The sequence below is a fragment of the Anguilla rostrata genome, chromosome 12, assembly GCF_018555375.3.
Source record: "Anguilla rostrata isolate EN2019 chromosome 12, ASM1855537v3, whole genome shotgun sequence".
Taxonomy (NCBI): domain Eukaryota; kingdom Metazoa; phylum Chordata; class Actinopteri; order Anguilliformes; family Anguillidae; genus Anguilla; species Anguilla rostrata.
This window is the reverse complement of record NC_057944.1, coordinates 14,386,952-14,410,943: the sequence shown is the minus strand read 5'-3', so window position 1 is coordinate 14,410,943 and position 23,992 is coordinate 14,386,952. Positions and strand designations below refer to the sequence as shown.

At 40.1% G+C, this 23,992-nt stretch overlaps 2 protein-coding genes and 1 long non-coding RNA gene across 5 annotated transcripts in view; 1 reads left to right on the top strand and 2 right to left on the bottom strand.

The window, feature by feature from the left end:
• Positions 1–102: 102 nt before the first annotated feature.
• Positions 103–2,229, bottom strand: LOC135235948 (uncharacterized). The gene is made up of 2 exons (XR_010324468.1): positions 1,758–2,229; positions 103–588 (listed from the first exon to the last, which is right to left on the bottom strand). It is a non-coding gene; the product is annotated as an uncharacterized LOC135235948 (long non-coding RNA).
• linc.pou2af1 (lnc RNA pou2af1) lies at positions 346–6,465 on the top strand. 2 transcript variants are annotated; one of them, XM_064302029.1, is made up of 5 exons: positions 346–525; positions 2,917–3,014; positions 4,577–4,625; positions 5,502–5,746; positions 6,069–6,465. In XM_064302029.1, the coding sequence occupies exons 1-5, from the start codon at positions 519–521 to the stop codon at positions 6,402–6,404; spliced, it is 735 nt and encodes a 244-aa protein (XP_064158099.1). In that variant the 5' UTR covers positions 346–518; the 3' UTR covers positions 6,405–6,465. The 2 variants fall into 2 exon arrangements, with proteins under 2 accessions (XP_064158099.1, XP_064158098.1); XM_064302028.1 differs by having other exon boundaries at positions 2,914–3,014.
• A 264-nt stretch (positions 6,466–6,729) lies between these two features.
• The window catches only part of LOC135235946 (NF-kappa-B inhibitor delta-like), a 38,107-nt gene continuing 20,844 nt past the window's right edge, over positions 6,730–23,992 (bottom strand). For both annotated transcript variants that reach the window (XM_064302027.1, XM_064302026.1), the window contains exons 5-12: positions 22,967–23,241; positions 18,240–18,354; positions 15,511–15,657; positions 11,031–11,082; positions 10,711–10,880; positions 10,357–10,473; positions 8,966–9,130; positions 6,730–8,638 (exon numbers count right to left, since the gene is read on the bottom strand). In XM_064302027.1, the coding sequence (XP_064158097.1) occupies positions 8,549–8,638; positions 8,966–9,130; positions 10,357–10,473; positions 10,711–10,880; positions 11,031–11,082; positions 15,511–15,657; positions 18,240–18,354; positions 22,967–23,241 (1,131 nt within the window). In that variant the 3' untranslated portion in view covers positions 6,730–8,548. The remainder of the gene's footprint in view (positions 8,639–8,965; positions 9,131–10,356; positions 10,474–10,710; positions 10,881–11,030; positions 11,083–15,510; positions 15,658–18,239; positions 18,355–22,966; positions 23,242–23,992) is intronic.

The following is a 23,992-nucleotide window of genomic DNA, read 5'->3' as shown; positions in this document are numbered from 1 at the left end:
TGTCATGTGTAGAACTTGGAGTCAATAAGACGTAGCATCCGACTTTTGCAGTGCAATTGGGCTTCATAGAGGGGACTGCAACCATTGGTATCAAAAGGTGGATAAAATGTCAAAAATATCACTTTATTTTTGATCTAGGTGTACAATCACATCAATTTCTATTAAAGGGCATCTTAATTCAGGTATTAATATATTGGGGACTACTAAAATCTGACTCTTTTTATGAAGCCTTTGAATATTCAAATTGAAAGTATCGCGCAATCATTGATTGTCAAATCATTGAGTTCTAGAGGTTTTAAATAGTAGGCATGGGGAGAGAAAAACTCAAACTAATATTTCCCTAGCTATATTACAATATTATTGCATGTCCTCAACCTTGTGTCAGAGGTTTGTGTTGAGACTTTTTGTTACTTTTGTAAATATTTCGTTCTAGCCCATATAATTGAGCCAAGAGCAGATAGGCAGAAGACTTCCATAGCAACTTCTCTTCCAGCGTTTTTTGACTTCTTTCAGCCAACATGTCTGGTGAGTTTTTATACAATTTCAGTTCTTCTTCTTCTTCTGTTTTCAGTCTTTTTATTACTGTGCCTGAAAAATATAGAAAGGTAGATCAGTAACCGAAAATTATCTTGGAAACATATAAAACATAACAATTGAAGCTCTTTGAAAATCGAGTGCAGAAGCAACATTTTTCCAAGTTCATTAAAATATATGTACGTATATTTCAGTTGGTATTGGCCAAGAGTATATCTTTATGAAATAAATGATCAGACTACCTATTGCAAAGGTGTTATGACACTTTAAAGGAACTCGAGTGGTATAGATGCGTCACCACGTGTGCTGCGTTTGCAGTGAGAAAAGGCTTTGTAGAAGTGTTTTCATTATAGCAGTTTTAAGCGTTTTAGTAACACTATAAGTTTTGACTCCTTGGTTTTAAATTAGCAGCCGAAAATGCAGCGAACGTTGGGAACGTTGCATTATCTGGCTTTGGGTGTTTTTTTAGGTCTTTCACCGGCAATGAAAAAATGTTTTGCCATGAATAAAAAGCATGAATAAGCCTTAGCATAAAAAATTAGAAATTGTGACGATTGGAATAGGGCGTATCTACCTCATGTAGCCTACTATTTGCCATATTAAGACAAAAAGTGAGCAGGATCTTAATACATGAATATTTATCAGGATGGGTCTGGCACATTTAGCTTACGCATTCTTCCTCTGAAGTGTTATCGCATCACTTTTAGTGCCGATTTTCCGCTCCCGACACAATTTGAGCTTACATGGGTGTCTTTAGCAAGCTTAACCAATATGTGGCGTTGTTTCTTGTGCACACTTGCGTTTTATTCAAGAATGTTATTTATCTGTAAGTCTATTTGGCACTATTGCAGACGGAATCGTCCAAATATTATGAAACGGCTAAACAATGGGTATTATTTTCACATATTAGCTAAACCCTTGGTTTTACTTCATGATGGCGAATTACATATTGCACAATTTTCACTGTTCGGAATTTATTTAAGAATCATATAAATACACGTAAACACGGTTAAATTATTTTAAAGTATCCCTTCTCGTTTGACGCGAAAATAGGTTCAAGTTGTTATGGGCTATAGCCTAGTGTTCAAACAATCTTAAACTGTTTAACGCCCAAGAAACTCCAGACAAATAGCCTACTACCGGCTTAAAGAGCTAATTTAATTGACTGCTATGATTAAAAAACATAGACCTACTAAATTAAATATGAAAATTAGACTACTTACTTGAATAATCGGACGAATGTCACAACTCACAAATGCTAACGCGTTAGCCTACTTTTCTTTTCCGTTCGGGAATTTCTTTGAGCTGACCGTCCACGGGCTTCTTTGTGTCTTATCACTAGCCTACGCTACTTTTTTTGCCTATTTGCAATACTTTTGCTAGGCTTAGTATTTTTTTGGAATTCAGCATATAGGCTAATAGCTACTATCACTTAGTGATTTTGACATTCATTTTGCATTCTTTTATTCTTAAACCTACGTTTGATCAGGTTTACCTTTATCAATCACTGCTTCCACCTCATTCTGAAATGGCTGACAATGAGCTCGCTGACTGCCCACTGTAATTCGCCATCTACGACTGTAATTCGAAACGGTAACCCGCTCGTTGTCGTAAAAATGTCTGCGACAGCAATGCAGTTATCATAAATTGCTGTCTTTTAATGCAACTTATTCACCAAATTTATGTTTTAATTGAAACGTCTATCGCCTCAAACATTGTAAGAAACTACGGTGTTTATGTGCATACAATATTTATGCATGTCTGTTTGCGTAGACTGTGATTGTGTGTTTGTGGTGCGGCAGTCTACAGCCTAAATTTAACAACCTAAATTTGTCATGAACTAGGCTTATATTATATTAGCGGACTGGCTAATTTTGGGTTATGTCATTATTTCAGTATAAGAAGCAACATGTCACTATTCAGCCATAATATGGACCATTCGTGGTCGGGATAAATAAACACTAATGTTCCCGTCTCATCTGTAAGTGTTTATAGGCTAATCCAATGTATACTAACACGTCATCATGTTCTACAGGTGCTATATACTTACCTGAACATAGAGTAATTTTAGGATAGCCTACGCCAAATACCTAGGTTACACACCGATTAACTTTGGTATACTTTTCGTTTAGAAACTCTTACACTCGGATTCGAGAATTTACGTGGAACACATTAGGGAGTTTCTCTTTCTAAGGCAGTAATGGGACTCGGGAAGTGGGTGGGACTTGGACACAGTCCTAAATAACCCAAGCGGTCGTTTGCACAGGGATAGCCATGTATGATTTACCTTTACACAGAAAACTGCACTAAAGCCCGAATTGTATTTATTTATTTATTTATTTATTTATTTATTTACACTAACAGTTGTATTTATTTCAGCAGATAAACCCAAGGTGTATCAGGGTGTGAGAGTGAAGGCAACGGTCAAAGAGCTTCTGCAGAAGCGGAGAGCGCTTGAGGCGGCAATAAAAACCACAAAGGTAAGAAACAATCTCAGAGCAAAAGGAAGACAGTTGCATTCTCGTGGGCGAGAAAACACAAGCGCGCGCACGCTCAGACATGCGTGCACTGGCGCGTTGTGCGCATAAGCACACACACTCACACGCACACACCAGTGAATGTGGTGGAACACTTTTTTGTCTGTAGATTTAAAAACCAAGACCACACCGTAAAAAATTTTTTTTAGTTATCTTCGATAATACATATTTTATTGATTTACACCATCAACAGCTTTCTCACAGATCCTTAATCCAATGTTAAAATCCCAAATAAAAAACATCCCTCACAATTGCACATGGAGAAAACAAAAGCAAAATAATTCCATGCTAGAAGTTGCTTTTCCAAATGAAAGCCCATGTTGTCATCCAATGATCATTTAAAAATTGTCAAAAATAGAGAAAGAGGGGGAAAAAACCTTTAAACATGTCTCTTGGAATCACTCTGAACATCAGGATGTCTTGAAATCACAGAATTGAACGACACAAAGCAAATTATTTGTATTTATTACATATTTCCACAAAGTCGTAGTTCAAGTCGAACTCTACACCAGTACTGATAACAACAAATGAAAATAAAATTACGTTTTCATGTCAAAAAAGAGACCTGCTTGGCAATTAGTTATTTCGCAACTCCACACCTGCTTTCGAAACCTCCATTTCACACAGGCTTTTGCAGGAACCAACATCGCCTTCGCCACAGGCTCCAGAGATATCAAAATTGTACACTAGGAACACGCTCGCATGCACACGTAGCATTTTCTCACCGTGGCTTCATTACAAAATGTATTTGAACTCAGTCGGCCTGATTTCTTTCTTAATCGTATTCACGTGATGGGGTTTTATTTATTTATTTATTTATTGAATCCATTAATTCTAAGGCAAGGCACTTAAATGTATAAAACACTGTAGGTCAAGTGGATTGACTAGGGCAAAAACGCATCTCTCTCTCTCTCTCTCTCTCTCTCTCTCTCTCTCTCTCTCTGTGTGCGCGCGCGCGCGCGTCTGTGTGAGTTCAAAAGTTGATAATACCAAGACGAGTAAAAGCCATTTTTATGACAATAGCGTGTTTACTGGATAAAATCGGTTAATGACGTTACTCGCTTTCGTCCAGAGTGATTTTAAATGTATGAAAGTGCAAAAACACTAAGTTGTGCCAGTGCATTGCATATTGAAAGTCCAAGGAGTGGAAATGGACTGTTTAAGCAAACAAGTAAGATATGTTGGTTAAGAAACTGTAACACGTGAACACACACAAATAAATAAATAAATAAATAAAATAGCTGGTTTGTGCAGATGTCAGTTTTTAAAAGCCTGCCTCTAGTCGGTCTGTGGTGAAAATATTTACCATAGAATACTCATACACTGGGCATCCACGTTGTTCTGGTTATCCTATTTGTATTAATTATCTGTTTTAACATTGACATTTTATGAAAATTACGCACAAATTCGAGGGAACCTGAGCGATGAAAACACTTTCTTGATCTGCGATTGGTGTTTAATTCTTCCTCCCTCCCCCCCCTTTTTTTCTTTTATCCCTGATATAGGTATCTCAAAGTCCGGCGACTCAAGACTTTCATTCCCCATCATTTCCTGGTAGGTTTGCAATACACAGTAGAGAGATTATTACAGCTTCATCAAGATCTCCATTGCACATAATGCATGCATTTTACAGATTTAAGTATAGATCTGCATTTATTTACATAACCTTGGTTCATATAATTTAACAAATGAGCAATGCAAAAAATATACATAGTCAAATGCATTTTTGCTTTGGAAACCTTTTAACGATATCAAAATTACTGCGAAAACAACTAACTTAATGACACACTGGCGCAACTGTGCGAGTGTTTGTTTTTTTCGCATGTGATGCATGTAGGCTATATAAGTATTACGAGTCCAAAGTACACAAATCTGTACTTGTCTCAAAAAATATAGGCTACTGTTCAACTTCAGATACAGATTTGTTCAAACATAGGGTCATTTTATAACAGTTCACAAATGCAAAGCATTTATAGTTACATAATATATTGCAGCTAATTAGAAATTACATTTTGTAATGTAAAAGTATGCATAAATCATGAAGCAGAAATTACATAACATTGAAAAGGACATATGAAATAAAATAAAAAAATCCTTCAGTAGCTTGTTAGTGTTCATGTAAATAAAATACTAATCGAAAAATGGTAATCGTAAATTAACTTAAACCAAAATTATGTCTCCAAAGAAACTTACATTTAATGCCAACGACCTTCGGGCAGAATACTCTGGTTAAATTGAAAGTCAAAAAACGATTGGCAACGCACTGCTCCCCTCGGCTTACAGCATTCGGCTCCTTTTATAAACGTGCATTTAAATGTGATTTAACTGTTGGCTGATGCTCGTATGACATCATCTCTGAAGTCTTTACTAATTTAAATGTGTTCGTGTTCTTCAGCGTATTTACCATCCTCTTCTTCTTCACTCTCCTAGCCTATCACTTTGACGTTTGCCCTGGGAACTCCATGCCAGACAGCAACAGTTTCCAGCCGCAGCAATACACAGACAACATTTGTAATATCCCTTTAGAGACCAGTCCGTTCGACAATCAGCAGTTCATTAATATGATGCTTCCGCCAGAGAATTTCAGCAACAGCTCACTTCCCGCGGCGTCTTCCGCGCAGTATTGGACTCACGGACATTTCCCGTCGAACTCTGACTACTACAACCAAGGAATGGTATGGGCTTATTTACTATATATTTACCTATGTGACATATTTATTTCTGAATTGCAGAATGTCAGAACAATTAACAGTTATATATGGAGAAATCTCCCTCTCTCTTTCTCTTTCTCTCTCTGTCTATATGTGTGTGTGTGTGTGTGTGTGTGTGTATATATACATATATAATATACATGATGTACAAGTCTACATATCAAATCCGTGAGGATGTCAAAGGCATGTGTAGTAGGTACCTAGTGCTATCAGACAGTATGTATAAAATGAACATTTTGGACAATATTGCATTTGTTGTCTTAACTTTTTGTCATTGTTCTTTCAGGCTTCCAGCTCTCCCTCAGATTCCATGAACCTCACCAGTCCAATAGATTACAACAGCTATTCCCCTCCTCAAAGCTACTCCTCTTCCTCCTCGTGCTACAGCTCTCCCACGCGAATGGACTCCAGTTACAGTTTGGTCCCCGAGTGCTATCATTACCAGCACTGCAGCCCACAGCACTGCTACTGTGTGTCACATTGGCTAGGTCCCCAGGAAGACTTCACAAATCTCGAATACACAAATTATGGGACACCAGACTCTGCCTTCACGTCAGCAGTAGAAGAGAGCTACTTCAGAAGGGACAGGCCATTGTCCAGCTCTGAGATGTGTTACCTTTAAGACATTTTTACCTGTCACATTCCATATTTTTGTTGTGTCTATAAACCAATCTGTTCGAGGAGTTGTTGTTGAAACATTTTTTTTAAATCAAATTTGAATTTTTTGAGGTCCTCTCAGAAGTTTTGTTGACCTGCCTCTGGATTGAACAAATGAATGCAATGCACTTGTATAATATTCTGGCTTTTGTTGACTTATTGATATTTTTTCACCAAATGATTGAAAACATTGTGGATATTTCCAATTTTGAACAAAACACAAGCATAGATTTCTTTAAAAAATAAAAATATATATTTGTAAATAATGTGGCATTTTATTAGTCTCAGATAAAAAGAGTATTTTGACAAAATATTTTTTATATGGATTCAGCTACTCATTTCCACTGGTAAATTATATTATGTATCATTGTGGCATGGGGACAAATTTATAGAACACTCTTGATTGTGAGATGCTGAATGTGACATAAAACACGTATATTTGATCAAAACATAACCTTTTATCTTACATTACAACGTACACGTGTACATCCATTCCTATATTTAGTAGGTTTGGAATGTCAGGTCTAAATAATAAATATGCTAGTATATATCTTAGATTATATTATAATATAAATTATATTTCATAATGAAAAAATACATTTAAGCTGCTTGTTTTATCTGGTGGTTTCCCACAATATGTAAAAAAAAATTTTAAGTACACATTCCATGCATTTAACAAATTTAGTGTACATTTAGTGTACAAAACATATAAATATATCTCATACATTTATGCAAATGTTGTAAAATATTTCTATGAATGCATGAAGTGCGCATGAACAAACTATTACTTGATAAGCACAAATAAGTCTGAGACAGAAAAATCAATATTTTAGGTAATGATTGGCAAACATGATGATTGGCCTTGTTCTCTCATTACAGTACAGGAGGGTAGCTGGCACTATAAAAGAGGGAAGGAAATTTAGATACACTACATGACCAAAAGTATGTGGACACCTGACATCTAAAGGTTCATATAAAATTATGGAAATGAATAAAGGGTTGGTCTACGCTTTGCTGCAATAACAACCACCACTCTTCTGGGAAGGCTGTACACTAGATGTTGGAGAATTGATGCAGGGATTTGCTTCCATGTCGCCAGAAAAGCATTTGTGAGGGCTGGCACTGATTTGGCGATTAGGTCTGGCTTGCAGTTGGCTTTCAAATTACTCCCAAAGGTGTTGGGTGGGGATGAGATCAGGGCTCTGTGCTGGCCATCAAGTTCTTCCACACTGATCTCGACAAAACCATTTCTCTGTGGATCTTGCTGTGTGCCCGGGGGCATTGTCATGCCGAAACAGGAAAGGGCCTTCCCCAAACTGTTGCCACAAAGTTGGAAGCACAGAATTGTCTAGAATGTCATTGTATTAAGATTTTCCATCACTGAAACGAGGGGGCCTAGCCCAAACCATGAAAAACAGCCCCAGACCAAGTGGTGTCCAGATACTTCTAGTCATATAGTGTGTAAATTAACAACAACAAAACCATCTCAAATAAAAAAGAACAAAAGAAAGACACACACGCAATCAACGTTTGGGCATTGAAATAGATAGATAAAACATGATGAGTATGATCTGGCAATGCAGAGGAACTTGCAAATAGCAATGAATGCATTGAACAATATTCCTTAAAGAAGACTCTGCCTCTGGAAAGTGAATAAACTTTAAAAAATGTGGTACCAAGGAAAAGGCCAAGGCACTCTGTCTCCCATTAAAACAAAATGGACAAAAAGCCTTAAATTAAATGAGCTAGAACAAGGCAATGAAACAGCCCAACGCTTATCAACACTAGATCTTCATCAGGGTCACACGGCTTTTAAATCCAAAGGCTTTTAATCCATTTTTTCACTGGGAGACAGAGTGCCTTGGCCTTTTGTCCTTGGTACAGCACTTTTTAAAGTTCATTCACCTTCCACAGGCGGTGTCTTCTTCAAGGACTGTTGTTCAGCGTTTGTCTACCTGCCGTACCAATGAGCACCCGTCATTCCTAGACCCATGCAGCGCTTCTTTTCCAGTTGTTTGAAACCTATAAATGCATATCAGTCCTTTTGAGATGACCCATGCATGTGACTCACGTAAAGCACCGCCCATCTTGGACTCTGAATGTGGGGAATCATCGGTCCTGGTTCTGCCTGGTGCTTCGGTGTGAAGAGGGATGGACGGCTGGCGCCATGCCTTTGGCCCTTCTGAGCAGCCCCCTTATCTGGAAATGATCAGAAAGAAGCATATTATCACCACATCTCACATATCAGCATGGCCATCTTCTTAGAAGGCTGCTAATTATATAGGCATGTGGTATGCTTCGTTGGCTAATAGCCTTTATTGGATAATATACTCTCCACTAATATACCCTCCACCAGTCTATGTAAGGGGCTGAACATGAAAAGGCATGCATTTATAAGTGCTTTAATGACTGCACTATACAATTCAGAGGGAATACTTGGTACAGGACGGTACCATAGCAGGCTACCCTGGCAGGCACATGAATCAACACGGACAGGAGGAAGGCAAACCAGTAAGGGAGTGGTACCGTCTCTCCCGCTGCCCCAGGAGGGAGCAGGTGGGCAGGCTGCTCATTGTCCAGGTTCCGGAGGCTGGGATCTGCCCCGTGAGCCAGCAGCAGACTCACAATTGCCTCCTGCTGGCTCTCGCCATGCAGTGCGGCTGCCATGTGCAGGGCCGTGTTCCCGTGGGCCTGGGGACAAACGCACGTCATGAGCATACCTCTGGGGCAATGCTGCACCAGCATGCTGGCTAATGTAGTTCTGCGTAAGACTAACTGTGTGCGTGTGTGTGTGTGTGTACGTGTGTGTGTGTGCGTGTGTGCATGTGTGCATGCGTGTGGTTGTACATGCACATGTGTATGTATGCGTACACGCATTTGTGTGCATGTGTGTGCGTATGAGCATGTTTGTGTGTATCTGTGTGTTTGAGAAAAAGAATATGTGTGGTAGTGTATGTACATGTACACTATATGACCAAAAGTATCTGGACATCCCTTGGTCTGAGGCTTTTCATGGTCTGGTATAGGCCCCTTAGTTCCTGTGAAGGTAAATCTTAATGTGAGAGTGTGCAATCACATTATAGATGATTCGTTTCACCATGACAATGCCCCCGAAAACACATAGAGGTCCACATAGAAATGGTTTTGTCGAGAGTGGAGTGGAAGAACTTGACTGTCCAGCACAGAGCCCTGATCTCAACCCTACCCAGCATCTTTGGGATCAATTGGACAGCCAACTGCAAGCCAGGCCTAATCTCCCCAATCAGTGCCCAACCTCATTAATGCTCTTCAGGATGAATGGAAGAAATTCCCCGTAGCAATGCTCCAACATCTAGTATAACGCCTTTCCAGAAGAGCGGAGGTTCTTATAGCAGCAAAGGGTGGACCAACTCCATATTAATGCCCATAATTCTGGATAAGATGTTGCATGTCAGGTGTCCACATACTTCTGACCATGCAGTGTATGTATGTGTGTATGCATGCATGTGTTCCTGAATACATGCATACATGTGGACTTTGCTGTATTTGTGAGGACACATTGACTTGTGTCCCCAGTACAGTCTCTACAGAATTAGAGCGCACTGTGTCATTGCTCTCCATGTGACAAGCAGGAGGAGGGTTCTGGGAAGGCAGACAGATGCAGCATGGTACTCTTTAATAGGACTTCCTCCATACCATCCACCCCCATTTTCCCTTCGGTTCCAATACAGTCTAGTCAGCAAATGGAAAAATCATAACTAAGTAACCAGATCCTGGTGTGGTGCATGTTTTTGGAAAGTCCCTGTGAAATGCAGGATGCAGGGGAAATCCTGGCCAGGCTGATGCCCATTGGTCCACTGTGATATGAGAGGGTAACGCTTGACAGCAGGAGAACGTTAAGGTAAACAGGTTACTGTGCCCTGCTGTAAATCAGTTACCTTCATGTTAATGAAGTCTGGAAGAGCGCCAGCGTTCACTTCCAGGAAGAACCTGAGCAGGCTGCAGTTCCCAGCCTGAACTGCGAGATGCAATACAGACTTACTGCTCTTTATATCCTGCAAAGAGAGAGGGCTTCGGTATAATGACTCATTACCCCCACCCCCACATACTCCCCAACACACACACACATTACTCACAGCATCATTAATACTTCTACTGTCAGCCCTGCATCTACATGTAAATGCTCTACCGGGGCGAGTACATTCAGATGAGATTACGGTGTTTGCTTGGACCTGCGGAACGAGGCCAAGCTCCTGCTCACGCTAGCGACTCTGCGTGTGCGCTGTCCTCACCTGGGCGGAGAGGCAAGATCCTGCTTGCAGCAGCAGCATGATGCAGTTCATCACCTTAAATTTCCCCATCTCCAGCTCTTCCGAGCCTTTCACGTGCGCTTTGAGGTTTCGCTGCGTTTCGTGATGTAGTCGATTGTGGGACAGAACGGCACAGTGAAGTGGGCTGTGGCCTTAGATATCACCATCCAGGAAAATAAATAGAATTAAACATCATTTAACAAAGCTGACAAAAAAAGAGTTGTTTCATTGTGGATATGTGCTTCCCACGTACGGTACTGCATGCCTACTGCCAAGTGTGAATCCAGTCTTTAAAAATTTACCTTCAAAGTCGAATGCTTGCAAATCCAGCGTCGATGATGTGGACACCAACACCTATGAAACAACAGGGAAGGTATTTGTATTTTCGTTGTGACAACAGGGTTTCAGCCTTCCAGTGTGTACTGGATCAATGTTTCTGGTCGGGCACATGGCTATTATGACCAAGAGCAACGGTCTGCAACCCTGGTCCTGGAGAGCCACAAGGGCTGCTCGTTTTTTGGTTTCACCTTAAAGTCAGCACCCAATTCAGACCCAAGTAACCTGGTGAACTGTATATTCAACTGCTCTAATTGATTAATTAAGTGCAGAGTAACAATGAAAACCAACAAAGTCTGTGGCTCTTCAGGACCAGGGTTGCAGACCCCGGACCTAGAGCAAAGCATTTTATACCAGCTGATAAATGTACAATCCAACCATATAAATGGAGAGCACATCTGTGGAACTGTGAACATATTATCATCACATCAATAAAGTGCATTTTATTTATGGCTTTGATCCCTGGGGCCTTCAGTACTGATGACAGATGGATGGGGGCTTCCTTTCAGGCACTCATGTGGGCTGTGCACATTTGGCTCCCCCCCCAGATACCCCCCACCCCCCAGATACCTCGTCATGAGATAAATTTAACAAACCAGATTCCATTCCTGCTTTTGGTAGAAAAGCAGGAATGGCTGTTTGCCACACTAAATACATATTCAGAGGCTGGATTGTGTGACCCATTTTGAATCAGTGATTCAGAAGGGAAGTGGACTAAATCAATCTGAATGATCAGTCAGAGTTAATTATTCAATCTGAACTCACTGATCATAGACACACACAAACACACACAGACACACACACACACCCACACACACACACACACACACACACACACACACACACACACACACACACACACATGTTTGTATTGTGAGGACTTCCCATTGACTTACATTCATTCCGTAACCTCTAACCCTAACCCTAACCCCAACCACTACATGCCTAACCTTAACCCTAACCTTAACCTAATTGTAACCCTAACCCTAACCCTAAGTCCTAACCCTAAAACAGCCTCTTGAACTTGTGGGGACCAGCAAAAAGTCCCCACCTTGCGTAGTTTTCCTCATCTTTCTATCCTTGTGGGGACATTTGGTTCTCACAAAGATAGTAAAACATGCCCACACACACACACACACACACACACACACACATACACTCACTTTCCTTCTCTCTTACACAGGGCTGCCCACCAACCCTGTTCCTGGAGATCTACAGTCCTGTAAGTTTTCACTCCGACCCTAACAAAGCCACACTTCATTCAACGGCTAGACATCTCATTGTGCTGCTAATTAGTAGAATCGGGTGGGCCAAAGTAAAGTTGGAGTGAAAACCTGGCAGACAGTAGATCTCCAGGAACAGGGTTGGGCAGACCTGCTCTGACACTGTGGGGTTACATACATATCATACATGCATAGATTTTTAAATTCAGGGGTATATGCACTGAGCAAACTGGATGAACTGGGTTTGTCTTCAGATTGAACTTCCCTTAAATAATTTTATCAGCAACAGCCAGTAATAGAAATGAAGACTTTCACATGCACTATGCACATCTAAAACTAACACATTGCTAAGGGCAAATTGCTGAAGTACAGATTGTGCCAAGCATGTCCATTCACATCCATTGCACATGTTTAGTCACTGGGCAAACGCTGCCCTCATTTGGCACTATTTCCTTGCATTGTGTTTGCATTTCCACACAACCAAGTGTTTACTTGTTCAAGCTGAGAGTGCTTAAATAAATACAGGTTGTTCCTAGGAGGCTGGTACATGTGGTACTATTGGGAATGCCACCATGACAGATTGATATCCAAACATGTCTCAGAAGGGAACAAACAGCAAAACAGTGAAGGAAAGACTACCATATCAACAAAGAAGCGATACACGATGCCAAAATACCCCTTAGTCTCCTGAAACTGGTGGATTATCTTCAAAACTTGAGTTTCTTCAGTACCTTCTCTTCAAAAACTCTTCACGCGTTTCCATTGAATTGAAATGACACTTAAAATCACATCGGCGAAACTGGCAACAGAAAAAGGGGGCATAAATGCCTGCGAGAAAAAAAAAACTGTTGGCACAGCTGTGCACAAGAATATTGGAACTAACAGGCACTACAGCAGTCTGCTAACATGACAGAACATCATGTATTATGTACAATGCCAACTCCTAATACTGGAAGTAATCTTCCATTATTGATTACACAAACAATGAACTACAAAGGACGCATTCACAATGTGCTTCATTGTTCACGTTTTGTTGACACTGGGAGTGGCCTTTTCTGGAGAAAAGGGCACTTCCTTCTGAAGGGACTTGAGAAAGCTAGCACACATCAGAGAGGAGGCGAGTCTCTCACAGAAGGTAACTGTCAGCCTGCAGCCAACCAGCTAATCACTAGAGGGGATGCACATGCAATGCATATATTTTATTCATACATAGAACAATAATGATAATAAATGGTTCAAAATTGCTTTAGTATCTTATATGTCCCCAGATCAGGGCTCAGATCTTGCCCAGAAAGCTGTTGATAGGGATTTAGTCTGTTACTGTAATACCTTGTACCAATTTTAAGCATCTGTCTAAGATTTTGGTAACACCACATTTATTTAAGAATGAGAATTTCTAGTTTATGAACCAAAATGCAGTGCTTTATCTTAAGACTTGGTAAATGGCAGCACAATCCACTCAACTGAAAGATAAAATAGACACATCATATTTCAGCATCAATTATTTTTAAGAATGAAAGATTTGTGTCTACATTGTCAACTTAATTTAAATGTATGGCCAAAAATGCTGTGGCTGTCAACTTATCTAGTGCCACAGGCAGTGAGGGAGAGTGTAATGGTTTCATGTGAGATTGAGTTTTTCCCAGATAACGAGGCCAGGGCCTGCTGTATGGAGAAACATACCGTTTGTCAAAGATGTACAAAATGGTATCACAAGACCATTTTTTTTCTTGTTGCTATTTTTTCGGGAGGGGAGGAGGTGGCAGAAGAATTTAGAGCTCAGTGTTTATTTCAGAAGCATGTTTTCCTGAAAGACCTGGGTGTAAAACCTACGCAGAGACAAGAAAAGACAAAAACTCTAAGCCCATATCAGAGAAAAACTGATAAATATGACATGTCTCAGCGTGACCTGGACTCACGGATATTACATTACTCAGACTAAAGTGGATGCTACATTTTTCTCACAAATACTTTTTCAGCTTGGATTGGTCTGAACCTGTCCATCTGTTTTGCATGAGTCAGATATGTCAGAGTTGTAATTCTTTTTGTCAAGCCATTATTACAGATTTTACATTTTGCGTGGCCAATGTACAAACTCATGCTAGCAGTGTAATGTCGGATCACTTTTTTTCCTGTCCATTTCCTCTTTCTGTAACTGCTATCAGATATCCAAAATAAAATAAAATAAACATTTGTGAACTGAAAGGCATCAGTCAATGTCACACTTTTAATAGTCAGCACTTCAATGTAATAAAATGTGTTGTATGCAAAACATCTACATTATCTGGTAGACTGCAGCTTGGAATTTTTCCAAGTTATTTTCTTTTTCTACCAAAGTAAGTACCCACATCTCTGGTTAAATCATGCCAATGCTTTCATTTATACTCACAACAAAAATAAATAAAATATATTCTTTGGCCTGGATTCAGTCAATATTCGTCCATAATTTTGGCTTAAAAATAAATGCACATGGATGTTCTATTATTCACACAATTTTTTCAGTTTCCGTATTTCAGTAAATTTAAATTATGCAGTTGATGAGCAGCTCAGATTAGTTGGGAACTCGTTACTTGTCCAGTATTATGAGCTCAGCAATATCCTATCCAGAATGGGTTAGGCATTTATAAAAATTTGTGCTGCAATGTCATCTAGAAAAGTTCCCTTACAGAATAATGTACAAGGGGAATCCTGAAAAACAGACATATCTCTGTGTTCTATCAAAACAAAAATGGTATCTGGGTTTTTTAGATGAAACTTTCACATTAAGTGTGTTTCCTCCATGTTAATAAGCCCTTCTCCCCTCAGGCTGGTTCCCAGAAGATAAGATGAGGGTAGCCAAGCCTGTGTATGAAACCATGCGGTGCTGATGGATTTATCTGAGATCGCCAACCAGCTAACAACAGACTTCAGTGAAGGGGACTTAGCTCCTCCATTCATCTAGAGCTACTTTTACTTTTTCTCTTTGCTTTCAGTGAAGGGCTGGTGCATTTTCAGTCTTCCAGAAAAACATCAAAAGCATCAGCCAAGCAGCACACATGCATGCCAGACATGGTGGGGCTTGTTAAAACAGATGCCCCAGTCTCTCCACAGTATGGATGCAGAATAATAATAATAATAATAACAACAACAACAACAACAACAACAACAACAACAACAATAATAATAATAATAATCAGTCAGTGATGGGGTTATTGTGACTGTGACAATGTCAGTGCTGTATTACCTGCATCACCTCTGGATAGCCATATTTTGCAGCTATGTGCAGAGCGGTTTGGCCTCGGTTGTCAGCTGCATTCACGTCAGCCCCCAGCCTGATGAGGTCACAAGCAATGTGCGGTTGGTTGGTGGTCACTGCTACCAACAGGGGTGTCTAGAAACCAAACCATCGCATTACAAGTGGAAAACCACTAACAGGCATGAACAAAGCATTTAAATGTTTACCTAAGACTGACTGGATAAAAATAAACTCGCAATACATGCTATTATTGATTTTTAGACATTTGGGGGCAGATTTACTAAGGATTTGCCAAGTAGGGTTAAAAAAAATTGCAGCATATTTGCTGACAGAACTATGAAAATGAATACAGCCACAACTCATTCATTTGAATAGTGGCATTACTGTATTTACTGGATGTTTCAAGTGTGAGGAAACTGCAATTTGACATGGTAATCTTCAAGCTCCAGAGCAATTACAGTATTGATTAGATGTCCTCACAGCCAATGTCTCTCAACAAATAGGGCAGTGCACTGCTGTTGATGATTTTTGGTTAAATTCTTGGTTAAAAACCTATAGCTACAAAATGCGAGTAGCCTACTTGAAAAATGAGGCCACAGTAATATAACTAATAATTTAAATGAATAAAGTATTAATATCACTGAAAGCACTTTGACATCATATTCAAAGTTACACACCTTTCAGATTTCCAAAGGACTTTCACTTCCAACACACATGCTGCCTCAGGCATGTCAATAATTGTTATGCATGCCGCAGACAGTCATTCCCACAGCCATACTATAAGATAATTGCTTCTTCGAACACCAATAACAGCTGCCACATCAAAGTGCTTGAATGGTTTCTCCAGGCATGAAGTAATGGTCAGTGAAGACGAAATTCTTACCGAGTCTTATAAATCATGTCTAATGGCTCATGCGTACATTTTACATTCTATTCTCCCATGTTTTTGCAGCCCTTTATCTTGAACCTACATCTGGATTAAGACAAATGAGCACAAAACGAACAATGTCACTTTTCACCCATTTCGCCAACACAAAAGGTAGTTGCGCAAGCTTAGTAGATACCAATGCTGCAGTCTGACAGATGGCAATAGTTAGCTGTGCAGCTCAACAAGGCCTTGATAAATCTGGCTCTGTATCAGAAGTGGTTTTATGGTGAACAAACATAAAAATGAATCATCAGAAAACAGACACTCCTCAAATGCTAACTGAAAGACACTGGCACAGTTCCGGACATTGTCTGACTTTAATCAATATTGTGAGGCACTCCCAAAAATAAGGCAATGCTTCTCATTTAGAAATACTCTATTTGACCAAAAGTATCTGAAAACCTCTTATTTTGGGGCTGTTCGTGTTTTAGGCTAGGCCCCGTAGTTCCAGTGAAGGCAAATCGTAACGCTACAGCATAAAATCACATTCTAGATGATTCTTTGCTTCCCCAACAGTTTGGAGAAGGCCCTTTCCTGTTTCAGCATGACAATGCCCCCAGGCACACAGCAAGGTCCATATAGAAATGGTTTGTTGAGATTGGTGTGTAAGAACTTGATTGGCCTGCACAGAGACCTGACCACAATCACATCCAACCCCTTTGGGATCGATTGGAAAGCCAGCTGTAAGCCAGGCCTAATCGCCCAATAAATGCCCGACCTCACTAATGCTTTTCTAGCTAAATGGAAGAAAATCCATGTAGCAACGCAACAAAATTAAGTATAAAGCCTTCACAGAACATTGGGGGTTGTTATAGCAGCAAAGGGTGGACCAACTCTATTTTAATCCCCATAATTTTGATGAGATGTTGGATGTCAGGTGTCCACATACTTTAGGCCATGTAGTGTATTTCTAGAACAGTTGCCTGTGGGCACAGAGAGTGTGCAGTGAGTGATTAAATACCATTGCAAATTACTTTAATAAATCATTTTCATTCTATACAGCAAAAACCAAAAAATAAGTATTGCAGTCTTATATTCAGACATATATTTCTGTTATTTTTTGCTAAATAAGACAAAAACATTGCCAATGTGTTAAAGCAATTTACCTTGTTAAGTAAGAAGTAACTTTAAGAAAAATGTCATGTTATAGAGAAAGTAATAAAAATAAAATTTCTCATTACAAAATTCTCATTACGAGACTAAATCACTTGTTAAGACATTAACTACTTGTTAAGTCTTATTTTTTGTTAAGTGTTCTATTCATTTTTATAGTCATCATTATTGATGGCACTTCCATTCAACTTAATTTGAGCAGGCTTTACTATTGTATTGTGATCATTATTGTTATGGTTATTGTTTATGTTGGAAATGGGCCTTAAGACTAGAAAACATTGCTCCAAGGCAAATAAATGTCTGAGAAGTATTTCCAAATAAGAAGTATTTCTCTTGTTGTAAAACAAGTATTGTAATTAATAGCAGGTTGTCAGATACGTAGAAAACATGCCACTCTGGTATTTAATATTTCAACTTGGAGCCAAAAGAATATGCCTTAACAAGAGATTGACAAGTATTCACCTATCCTAAAAACTCAGGCCCAGCCTAGCTGTGTGCGTGTGCCAGATGAATTAAGCAAAGTAATTTCAGTGCATTTCAAATGGGCACAATTTAATCTCCTCATTGGGTGGGAGAAAGAGCGGCCCATCCACAAGTACAAGAGGGAGTCTGAGAGGGGAAAAGAAGGGAAGAAGAGCGAGAAAGAAATAGAGGGATGAGAGGATCTATCGCTTACCTTTCCTCGATGTTCCCTGGCATCAATCTTGCACACACTGTGCAGCCTCCGCAGCCTCTCAGCGACTGCGCGGACGTGCTCGCGCATCTCTTTCGCAGCGTAGATGTGCAGGATCCTACGGGGTGAGAGAAGACTCGCTGACAGCTCCACTCACGTGTTCTACGCAACCGAAAAGCCCCGTGACAACCTATCCCTGCGCTGGCCTTCCAAATGTAATCCCCTGATGGCATGCAAATAACTTCATAGCATAACAGCTTTAAAAAAACAATAAAACACAATTGTAACAGTGTTGAAAAAAGCTGTCTATTTAAAATCAAATGATTTGGTCTGATGAGATATAGAAATGAGCTGACATCATTATCTCTGCTGGTGGTAGAATTACAGTCACATTTTAAATAACACTGTAGAGGCAAAGATTCACTTAGGCCTACTGACAGATTTACCCCAAAGTGCTGAATCAAGTGCGCCATCCATTTCTATTTCAAATGCATTTTTCACCTTTTGGAGTAATTGCCTTAAATTAAGTTAATTGAGTTAAATCCCTACCATTATCACTATAACAAATAGTAACCTCTGGGTGACCGTCACATATCTACACAGAATTACACAGAAATTTTCAATTGTCCCAGATGACAGAGTTATCAGTGAATAAAAATGTAGGCCATGTCCAACTCTTTCTGGTTGTTCTACAGCTTTGCCAGCACAGACCTTGCTCAGATTCCATTAACAAGAAAAGACCAAGGCTGTTCCAGGATAGGAGTTTGGGTGAAGCTGAAACTTAATAAATTGTCTAACTACTCAACTTTAGTCCTAGAACCCTGTGATAAAAGTTATATTTCAGTAAATGTTTTAATTGGTATGGATATGTATACAGCAAACTTAAGGGGGTCGCCACATACATATTTTATTGCCGTGAAATATAAGCACATGTTTATTGAACCGTTTTTTCACATATTTATTTTATTTTTTTAAATTGTGCATTGATGATTTTAAAATACTGTTTACTTTGAGGGGGATGTGTTCAGGATCTGTACCTCTGTGATTTGTTCTGGAAACATTTTCTAGCCTCTGGCTCAACTACAAACTGCAGTTAAAGCAGCTGTGTTTTCTGAAATGCAAGTGTGCAGACTACCTAGAGGGTAGGAAGCTTCGAAGTCTAGCATGGAAACTCGAGTATAGGAAGTGAACAAAAAAAAAGAATCACAAATGCAAAGTTACTCAGTAGGGTGCTGTTTTTAATAAACCTGGCTGCTCTTGTCCCGGGTTGAAATTACTGGTAAAATGATTTATGATGTTATGCCTGTTATGATTTGCGCTATGACTTAATGCACAGACGCCATAATCCTGCACATGTGCTGCACTGTTGCCCATCGCTGATGATGTTTTCCCCTCAGAGTTCCATGCTGACATCATCATCTCGGACAACATTGCTCATAAAACAGGTTGAGCTGCTTGGTCACGGAAGCTCCCCACAAATGCACCCCAACAATCACCCCTCTTTCAGAGTCAGAGTCTTTCAAGTTTCCTCATGAATGCAGGCAACTAGGCCTGCCTGGAATTTGCATACATGACCCTTTACATTTTTGCTCTTTATGGAACTTCCATGAGCTCTGGATATGTAGCTTATTACTGTTCACTCTCAACAGAGAGCTGTTGCTACTGTGCAAATGTGAAACAGCTTTCTCCTCATGGTCATTTTGCCCCAATCCTAAATTGACTTGTCCAGACAAGTAGGACAAGAGTGGAGGTTGATGTTACGGCAATAAAAGCAACACACCCTGTTTTATCAACCCAAATCATCAGCTTTCTTTGCCTTTTCAAAGGCAAAGAAGTACTTCTTGAGAGGAATTTGGGATGATGTCTCATGCTTGGAATGACAGTTAGCATCTCACTTTGCTGAATAAAAGCTGTGCCCTCCACTCCTTCGTCATAATTTTGCAATTATTCTGTGCAGGAGCTGCGGCTAAAGGAATAAATGTTTTTAAATATGGACAAACCACAGCTGAAACATGGTTTGGTGAGTTCAGTATCATACATAAATATCATCCATCATACAATATAACATGTGTGTTATTCTAATTAATGCAACAGCAGGGGAAAAACATATTTTAGAACCACATTTTCTACTTTTGAACGAGATATATGTGATAATGAATACCCTGACATTAAAATATGTTTACCAGTTTATGGGTCATTCATTTAACCCTTTAAGGTGTAAGATCACAAACATGTCCTGATGTAACAATAAATTCCCTACTGTGCAATATCCTTTAGAATAAAAATAAGCAGTGTTAGCATATATTTCTGCTTATGGGCATCTATAAGCTATATTCCATGCAAATGTAGTTAGGCTCCAACATCTGTGAAATGGATACAGAGTTAATAGTTATATTTCCATTAGAATATCGTAGCAATTTTACTTTGGATTGGTATAAATCATTGCATATACTTGTGAAAAAACATCTGTTTAGACAGAGGGTAAAACTGTGTAAAAATGATTGTGTTGCATTATTATTATTATTATTATTATTATTATTATTATTATTATTATTATTAATAATAATAATAATAATAATAATAATAATGTATTTATTTATTTAAATTAAAAGCAACATTTAAAAGTATATATATGGATTTGCAAGATCCCCAGGCTGAACTGGACAGATTGAAGGAGGCTGTGAGTTTATAGAAGGAGCATGGCAGGGAGTGATGAGCATTCATAGCACTCACAGAGATCACTGGGGATGGATAGGCAGTTCTCCAACAGCTCACAGATCACATGGGGCAGATAGACAACTTTCAGACGCAAAAACTCAACCCTGTGCCACATGCCTAAGTGACATAATTCTGAATGTCTCCGCAACACGGGATGTAATATTAAGATCAACCAGGACACTAAAATAAATCCAACACTCATGTAATGTTCATGCATTCACTTTATTTTATTCACATACCTAAATATATGTATATATATATTTTTCCAGAGCAACCCACAATCAAATAGCCATTAGACTTTTCAGCAAAAAGACACTATTACCTCACTAGATTATGACAGGTTGTTTTTCTATATTTCATAATTTGCTGTGGACTCAAACTGGGCTTCAAAGAAGAAAAACAGAAAAAATTCATGAAAAAACATGTACAGTATGCGCAGAATATCATACAACTCCAGTCATGACATATAATTCATTATAATCCAGGTATTTTGTTTTCCAAATAATGGGACAAAGGCAAGTCACCTGCATACCCTCTCCATGCACCCCTATGTCCCTCCCTATTATGCTAAACATCCTGACTGAAATATAATCATTTGCGGTAGGCAGAATTATTTTTACAGATTGATAACCTTTTATGAAAGTGATTGTCCACCTTTTATGAATAATTCTGGGGGCTTTTTTCTGTTTTCATAATTTTGGACGTTATGAACAGTAGAAATATGAACACTGACAAATGTAAAAAAAAAAATCATTTAAAAAAAACTTACATGCTCTGAAAAAATTCCTTCTTCCTTTCTCTTTAATCTCTTTCTCTAAACTATAGGGTTAGACTGGCTCATTTGGGGATTAATGTTGACTGTGCCCCAGGCCCAGACAGGTAACTGAAGCGGGTGGGGGGCGTTCGACCGGCAGCAGGTGCAGTGCTGGACCTCTGGTCCCCCAGGCAGTATCAGTTCTCCTCGTGGGGCTACAGGGGTACAGTGTCAAAGAGCCAGGCCCGGGGCGCAGCGCCAGTGTGGGAGATGAGCTTGCTCACACGTGGCGGAGAGAGGAGGCTGACTAAACGCTGCTCCGAGTGCAAGCCAGCTGGGCTTGGACCGTGAGAGCAAAGATCACAGGAAGCGATTGTGTAAAAAAGCCCTCGAGGAAGATGGCAAATTTTCATCTTTGATGTTTTTTTCCACAGTCAAATTTATTGGAAGTTAGGTGGACTTCTGATTTTATCTTTGTCTCTACCAAAATGAGAGCATGACTGGCACACTGTCATAAATGGAATTCAAATGCTTTCTCCTCTTTTACCAAAACTGCAATATTCAATTGGCACATTCAAATGTATATCATAATTTTGATTGAAAAACATCCAAATGAAAGTTTCATAATTCTGCCTGCTGTATGCTTCATGAACTTCAAAGAAACTTTTGGAATGCTAAAATACATATAATTATAAATACTCTACTGCAGTCACATTCAAATTTTACAAGAGTTTCAAGTCTGGGCATTAAGACGAGAGCAACACATGGGTGGGGCTGAAAGCTGAAAGGGGAGAAGTGGGCTGAGGGGCTGAGGCTGAAGACCATCAGGCACTATGGGTAAAGTGGGAGGGGCCAGAGGCGGAGCTTAAAGCTGTCAGGAGTTCCGGGTAAAGAAGGAGGGGCCAGGGGCGGAGCTGAAAGCAGTCAGGAGCTCTGGCTATAGTGGGAGGGGCCGAGGTACAGCTGAAAGCAGTCAGGAGCTCTGGGCAAAGTGGGAGGGGCCAGGGGTGGAAAGAAGTCAGGAGCTCTGGGTAAAGTGGGAGGGGCCATGGTCGGAGCTGAAAGCAGTCAGGAGCCCTGGGTAAAGTGGGAGGGGCCAGGGGCGGATCTGAAAGCAGTCAGGAGCCCTGGGTAAAGTGGGAGGGGCCAGGGGCGGAGATGAAAGCAGTCAGGAGCCCTGGGTAAAGTGGGAGGGGCCAGGGGCAGAGCTGAAAGCAGTCAGGAGCTCTGGTCAAAGAGGGAGGGGCCAGGCACATACGTGTCTCCGTCGTCGTCCTCCTCCAGGAGCCGCTCCAATGGCAGATGTGCCACCGTGGCACGAGCCTGCTCCAGCTGCAGGGGGTCAGGCTCTGGAAAGGGCAGAGGCACTGGCAGGGACACCAGCTGGGGGCCGGAGAAGGGAGCAGTCCCAGGGGCGCACTGCACCCCTGGGGGGGAGACGGTGGCGAGGGGCTGTGTCCAGGGGATGTACGTCACTGAGGTGTCTGCAGGCAGGTCCACCTGGGGCAGTGACGTGGAGGTCGCAGTTCTGGCCTGGATGGCAGTAGGGAAACTCCACTTACTTCACTGAGACTCTTCTAATTATATCACGGAAAGAGTCATAAAAAACTGCACAGCTACAGAATGAAGCAGTCAGCAACCTGGGAAAAAGACTATGATAACTACACAAGTCTGTAACCCACCTCTTTTTTCATATAGGCCTACCCGCAATCTTAAAAAGACTTGTTCAGGCTGATTGTTAATCTAAGAAATAGCCAACACTTTCAGTTACATCTGGCTGTTCCCCCTGCCTTCAGTGTGCAGAATGCAATAATTTACACACCCAAGAACTGGCAAAAGATACCAAATTAAGATCTGTATCACATATAATTCAAAGAACAGAATTTCTTTTCTTTTCTGACCATGTTCAATGGAATACGCTTGACAGACATCCAGACCATTAAAAACAGACTGTCAGAACATACGAGCTGCATTGGAAGGAAGGATCTCAATTCACCTGCATCCAAACATTTTATTAGAACAAACCATAACATTCAAGCTCTTAAACTTATTGGCTTTGAATCGGTCCATCTTGGAAGAAGAGGGGTGGACATTAAGAACAAAGATCCTTAAACGAGAACCATTTTGTATACATACTCTGGGCACTATGGCACCAGTTGGGAATGAAGAATGATGAATTCAGCCTCAAACCTGTTCTGTTCAAAAGTACGGATAGATAAATATAGCAGTGCACTGTAACCTTCTCACAAATTATCTAAATAGTCTCCTTTGAATTGTCTTCACA

What these genes read in the sequence shown, in the direction of transcription:
- linc.pou2af1 (XM_064302028.1), top strand. An exon ending in TCATTCCCCATCATTTCCTG is followed by an intron (nt 4,626 to 5,501) that starts GTAGGTTTGCAA and finishes TCACTCTCCTAG; the next exon opens with CCTATCACTTTGACGTTTGC. An exon ending in ACTACTACAACCAAGGAATG is followed by an intron (nt 5,747 to 6,068) that starts GTATGGGCTTAT and finishes TTGTTCTTTCAG; the next exon opens with GCTTCCAGCTCTCCCTCAGA.